At 43.2% G+C, this 6643-nt stretch overlaps 1 protein-coding gene across 1 annotated transcript in view; it reads right to left on the bottom strand.

Moving 5' to 3' along the window:
- Positions 1 to 874: 874 nt before the first annotated feature.
- Positions 875 to 6643, bottom strand: part of sec14l1 (SEC14-like lipid binding 1) — a 16087-nt gene continuing 10318 nt past the window's right edge. The window contains exons 10-16 of the mRNA XM_028600096.1: positions 5098 to 5168; positions 4808 to 4979; positions 4032 to 4166; positions 2997 to 3131; positions 2096 to 2347; positions 1757 to 1935; positions 875 to 1618 (exon numbers count right to left, since the gene is read on the bottom strand). Of these exons, the coding sequence (XP_028455897.1) occupies positions 1513 to 1618; positions 1757 to 1935; positions 2096 to 2347; positions 2997 to 3131; positions 4032 to 4166; positions 4808 to 4979; positions 5098 to 5168 (1050 nt within the window). The 3' untranslated portion in view covers positions 875 to 1512. The remainder of the gene's footprint in view (positions 1619 to 1756; positions 1936 to 2095; positions 2348 to 2996; positions 3132 to 4031; positions 4167 to 4807; positions 4980 to 5097; positions 5169 to 6643) is intronic.

Raw genomic sequence — 6643 nt, 5'->3', positions numbered from 1 at the left:
TTAGCCATCCCTCCTTCACAAGGTTGTGTCAGGTCAGCCACACAGGTGGATACATTATAAGGTGATGCATTATTTAGGAGTATTCGATTGACTCATCAAACTTTGTTGTTACATGCATAATATACCTTGCTTTTCAACCCTGTGGATGCCAGTTAAAAAAAAAAAATAACTGCTTGGGACGAGGTTTTAATAGCAAATTAGGCGTATCCGTAGAAAGAGGTGCCACAATTTATGTGGACAATGTGTGTCTTGGGAGGTCATTAGAGCAAGTTGAGTAATTCAGTAAATAAGCTTCAGGCAAAGTCACTACACTTTTTTCTAACTAACCTGACATGCCAGCGAGAAGTCAGGCTCCCGTTCAATCAATCCCTCAGAAAAGCACCTCCACAATCCACCTGACTTTGTGAATTGTGTTGGGATAAGCAGAAGCATGACAAGTTTACAAACCAAGAAAAAAAAGAAATACAACACGAAATTCAATTAAGCTTTAGCTGGAAGCATCTGATAAGTTTATGGAAATGCAAGTTCTATGTAAATCAGTTGTCTGCCTGGCACTGTGCCAGATCACAAGGGGCTGCACTGTATTGCATTCAAATTAGCAGCCTCAGAAAACTCAGCAGCTATGCCTAATAAACCCAAAAACAACAAAATTACATGAAGTCTTGAGAGTGCACTGCATATTTTAGAAGATATTTCATATTATCTGCTCACTCTTAACATCTCACCTATAGTAGTAAAATTATACCCTATTGATTCATTAATTAACCCTCTTCACAATTGTTCAAAATGACTACCCCACTGCAACTCTGCTAATGCTGTCATTGTTTTCTCAAAATGCAGCATAAAGACACACACTCTGGAGATTACATCAATATTAATGCTTGTGATAAATTCTTTATTTAAAACAATTCTTCCTTTGATTTCTTCGAAGACCAGACAAAGTGTGAGTGGAAATGTACAGTATGTGCCGAGTACACTGCAGAGCTGAAAGGCAGGTAAAGTCACAGAGTACACTGACATCTTGTGGACGATGAAAGCAACTTCGGGGACTAAAGCTGTGTGCAGTGTTCAGATACTTTTACTTTCAATCTCTTTCTCATTTCATCTTATGAAGAAACTGCTGCGGTTTGTGAGGCATCTCATTAGGCCTGTATATATCCAGCAGATGCACGGACACACATATACCTTAACTACAAATCCCATATTAGACATGTGCACTAGGCATTACATTTCTTACTGTACATTTCCTATTATTCAAAAAAAAAAAAAAAGTCAGTTATATGGACAGGAAACTGATACTATAAATTCATAATTCCCTAGAAACAGATCAATGAAACCTTACAGTTCCTACCAAAATAATAAAAACATTTATTTATATATAAACATTTCCATAATACTCTCCTCCATTTCAATTGTCAGATCAAATGGTCATTAAAGAGTGAGAGTATAAGGCACAGTTGGAGCAAGATGTCATTAGGTCACTGCCGTCTTTTGACACATGCTGGGCAGATGCTACCTTGAGACAGTGGAGCTGGCGTGTGATTGGCTGGAGGATGTAGTGGCCGCACTGAGCTGGGAGAAACCACTATGACTAGACTCCAGACTGGTCATGGATCCCCTAGAAACAACAGGAAAAGACATGATTCCAGCAGAACACACACCACACAGTTTCCAGAAATATCACAATATTGATTTTTAATTTTATAATGCAAAGAAAACCGAGAGAAGAAACGCTGAGCGCAATAAATAAACTGACCTGAAGTCATGGGAGCCCAGCACCTCGGTGTAGTACATGATCTTACACTTGTGCGAAGAGACCTGCAGCGAGGCCAGCACATCATCCACACGCGGCAGGCTGGAGGCGGAGCAGGCTGGGGAGCTGTGGAAGCGCCACTGGAGGATGTAGAAGCCGGGCCAGCGGGTTACGTGGGAGCCCTGTTTGAACAGAGAAAAGCCGCAAGATCAATATGAGACTGCAGTGATGGAGAATTGAATTTGATGCAACCGAAAAAGCAAACAGAGACAAGCAAAGTTCAGTTGAAAAGCAAAAAAATAGAAGCCAGAGTGCATATGGATGGAGAATAATCTCTCTGACCTGTATACTCTCTCCCTCCCTGCAGGTGAGGGCTTTCTCCACCATGCTGTAGTCCTGGCCCAGCACCCAGCTCCTGTCTATCAGCTGGGCGTTAACGGCCCCTGGGGACGTGAGGCCATGGGCACCGAGAGTGTCTTTCTTAGGGGGCTGCGGGGCTCTCTTGGAATGGTAGATGTTGAAGATCACATCTCCTTTAGACACGTCGAAGTCCCAGGTGATGACGGAGGAGGCCTCGGTGATCTCGATCAGCATCTACAGGAGGATGTAAGGAGATTAGGAACACAGAACGGCAGACAGCAGGCCATTAATCACATAATTCCCTTGTGCTACAATGTAGAGTTTGTCCAGCAGGTGGCACCCTAATCCACATAATATAATCCAAACCCCCTTGCACTCACCTTCAGGTAGAGATGTTCCGGTATCGGCTCCGATACTGCCTAAAACGCTGGTATCGGTAAGTACTGGAGTTTATGCACCGATACGATACCACGTAATAAAGCCCTGAAGAAAATCTACGTTAAATTAGTTTTTTTTATGTTCTTTTTCCGTTATAACTGACTGTCAAACTGGAGAATAAAAGAAAGTTCTGGGGCATTCATTGTTTGTGTTTGTTCATGTTTCACAAAGAGTTTAACCTGAGCCAGACCGACAACAAAGATAGAAATCATATCACATCCATACAGGGATAGTAGTATACAGCTGTTAAAACATAATGAAATATATGACACTCTGGTATCGGATCGGTACTCGGTAACGGCCGATACGCAAGTTCAGGTATCGGAATTGGTATCGGGAATCAAAAAAGTGGTATCGGGCCATCTCTACCTTCAGGCACAATTAAGGGAGTGTCGCTCTTTGATACATGTGGATTTTAGAGGAGATTTAAAAGTGGAGACCGTACCTCATATGGGGCTCCCTTGAAAATACTGGCACTCTTATAGATGGAGTCAGTCAACAGGCGGTTTTCCTCACTCTCCAGCTCTTCTGCTGTCCTGTACAGAGATTTGGGGACCGTACCTCCCTCAGGAATGTCACCCTGGAGAGGACAGAAGGAAAGCCCAACCAATGCCAACAAGTGATAACTCCCATTAATATATGTTTTAATGCGAAAAGGTCTCTGCTTGTTTGTGAGTAAAGCCCAGTCCAGACCAAAGATTTGCGACGAGAAGAGTTGAAACTTGCAGCAACTTGCAACGCAGTGGTCTAAAACCTTCCAGTTTACACCAATGCAACGAGACTAGACGAGTGTATCATCTCCAATGGAATGGTTCTTTGTCCATTCGTGCTAACTTCCGACTTTTTGTAGCAAATCTATCATTTGTTGCGTATAACTATGAATGTGCTAACGTTAACACTTGCTACAGTTGCATTTCTAGTGATGAATCGGCGAAAACGTTTTATTTATGTAATTCATCACTAGACGTGCTTTGTTCTATCATCGCTCGCTCTCTTCAGTCACTCTCTAGCTCGCTCGACCACATGCCGTGCTCGCGGGCGCACGTTAAGCCTCCATCTAAAACTCTGCCATTTCGACCAGCTGACAGTTTGTAACATAGAAATAAAATAGATTAGTTTTATCATCATTATTAGTTTTAGTTTGTAGCTGACTTGGCTATTGGCTGTTGAAACAGGTGACGTCTCTAATGTTCTAAAAGCCTCAGGAGGCTTGACAAGCTGGGTCCCAGCGCCACCATCATCTGGCTTGAGTTGAGCTGAGACGGGCCGGTTGAGACCGGTAAAACGTTTCCCTGCAACGTTCTAAAACGGTCGTCTCGCTGGAATCTTTGGTCTGAACGGGGCTTAAGAGTTGAAAGGAAAGCTGAAGCACTACAGCAAACTAAAGAAGCGACAGAATGTCAAATCAGGACCAAAAAGGCCTGGTACACATCATTATGTAAAAAAAGGTTAGGACTGCATGCTTTGGACTAAACCTCACCATGGAGTCCCCTCCCAAGAAGTCAGGAATGACTTCTTTGTCAATATAGTCCACCAATCCTCCTGGATCCTGGTAGTCATTTCCAGCGTAAACAAGGAACTTCTTCCGGGTATTCTCATCAATCAGGGGGCTGACCTGGAAACAAGATACCACGAGTCATCAGAGATCATTAGAGCAACAGCAGGTTATGAACTGTAAAATTCAGTCCATGAATATTTTAATGAAGAAATAAACCGGTTATCAACCAGCCAACCTGCTGTTGCTGATTATCTGTATTTGTACTTTATATTGATTTTATCATTCTTTATACATTTCACCATAATCTTATACTATCTAACCATTTTTAAATCTAATTTCCAATACATATATTTGTATCTTTCACATCCTCAGGCAGCAACGGTTACAGCCCATACTTCTGCTTATGTAATGCCATAACGTGATGCTTTTATTATTATTCAGATTTATTTTCTTACATTTGTGTATAACTAATTATCTTTATTTCTTTGCTGAATGCTGTTATTACAAAATATACCATTGCATAATATTGCTGTACTGTAGCAATGATCAAATTTTCCCAATGAGGATCTGCATATTGCATGGTTGCAATTATCTTCCTCTCCATTTCTTATTTGTTCATCATAGGCTCATATTCGCAATACTGCACGCAGCAAGATGCAATCTCTGCCTATGAACTGTACTCCAACTTCATACGTTCCTCCACAATCAGATGATGTATTAAAAACCACGTTAAGTTCAGACATTCACGGTATTCTCACCAGGGTCCAGAGCACTGGGAAAACTCTGGGCGCCCTCAGTATGAGCAAGCGACCCAGAGTCTCGGGGTAGTTGGCCTCCACCACCTCGATGATTCTCAGCAGAGCCTTAACACCTGGCCTCCACAGGTGACGCATGTTAAGACCCTCCAGATCCACCAGGCAAGTCCAGCAGCTGACAGACACATTAACAAAAAGACATTACACGACTATATATGCAAGCATGTGTACACCTGATTAGCCGATAGCCAATGAGACGCTGGACAGAAAATGGATGGATAAAATGGAGGCACCTAATGGGTCGACCGAAGACTCTGGTGTTTTCTTCACAACGCCTCAGTCCCTCCTCGTTGATGGACAGGACCTGGGTCACATTCAAGTTGTAGCATTAATGTGACGGACAATATTTTAAAAGGCGCCGTATCTGGCTCATTTTCAAGTTCAATACCTTATTGCCCATGTCAACACAGTTGATTGGAATTTGTCTTGGTGCCAATCAGGTTAAAAAAGGCAATAAATACACAGGAACATACAGTACATAAAAGACAATCACATAGACAATCATTCAAACCAGTAAAAAGCTGTAAAGACCTTGTGCTATTGCAACTCCCCATAAAAAGTGTTGTGTGCAGTCTATAAAGTGCATTTAAATAAGGTGCATTTAATACAGGTTTACTCTGCAAGGTGCCTGAGCATTAAGGAGCCTAATAGTGGCAGGTTAAGTACGGTTACAAAAGCAGGATGTTTTGCCCCCGAGACTTTGAACTCTTTTCCAGAGGGCAGTAGTTGGAAGAGGGACCTGGCAGGGTGGGAGGGGTCATCTAGCACTTTCTGGCTGGTCCGCGTGGAATAGATAGAAGCTACAGATGGGATGGCATGTCCTATAATTTTGGATGCGGTGTGCACCACCTTCTCCAACTGCTTCCTCTCTAAAGAGGTGGAGTTACCATACCAGACAGCGATGGAGAAGACTAGCACGCTTTCCACTGTAAAATTGGAGCATTGTATCCCTAGCTACACCAAACTTCCTGAGCTGGTGCAGAAAGTGAAGCCTCTGGTGGGCTTTGGGTTTCTACTAGAACATGTTTACATGCTTTGTTATTATAAAAAAAAAAAAAATTGTTTTTCTCTTACAGTCTGTCTGAAATATACATGTATTCACCCTCTGTCTTAAACGTTTTAGTGCCTGTCTCTTTAAGCTCTCCTCCTAAAAAAACCCAGGCTGCTCCGATTGGTCAGCGTTTTGGGGTCTTTCGCATCTGCGCTCTCCGAAGGCCATTTTATAGTTGTGCGTAAAATCGACGGTGTAGCCCCGCAGACCCCTCTGCGTCTACGCCGGACCCTACGCCGTAGCCTGACGCGCACCTCTCGAAATATGTAGCTACACGTCGCACGTCACTCGGCCGTAGCGTTGCATTTCCCCCCGGCTCATTTCCCGGTTCTCTTTCTCCATAAACAACATGAAATCAAGGAGAGGGTTAACTTTTCCCACTGATTTCCCACTGTGGTCAGAAAGCACAGGGAGACACTTTGTTTCTCTCGCTAGGACTCTAGAGTCGGTACTCGCTCCAAAGCTAATCGCCGTCACTCTCTCACTTCTCCCTCGCTCTATCACCCACTACACACACGGCTCAACGCACAAACCAGCGCACAAGTATAAACATCAGGCCACTTACGTAGGCTACAGCGAGAGGTCTGCATGGAGCCTCTGCACAACTGTAAAACGGCCTTGAGCCTCTGCACCATCATTGTAGCCAGGAAACGACATTAAAGGGACTGTAGCGGCAATTTCTACCTACATATAATATAGTTGTGACATCACAACCGTACGGAAGTCCT

The sequence above is a fragment of the Perca flavescens genome, chromosome 15, assembly GCF_004354835.1.
Source record: "Perca flavescens isolate YP-PL-M2 chromosome 15, PFLA_1.0, whole genome shotgun sequence".
Classification (NCBI taxonomy): Eukaryota; Metazoa; Chordata; class Actinopteri; order Perciformes; family Percidae; genus Perca; species Perca flavescens.
Note: the sequence above shows the minus strand (reverse complement) of the source record. Positions and strands in the feature narration are given on the sequence as shown.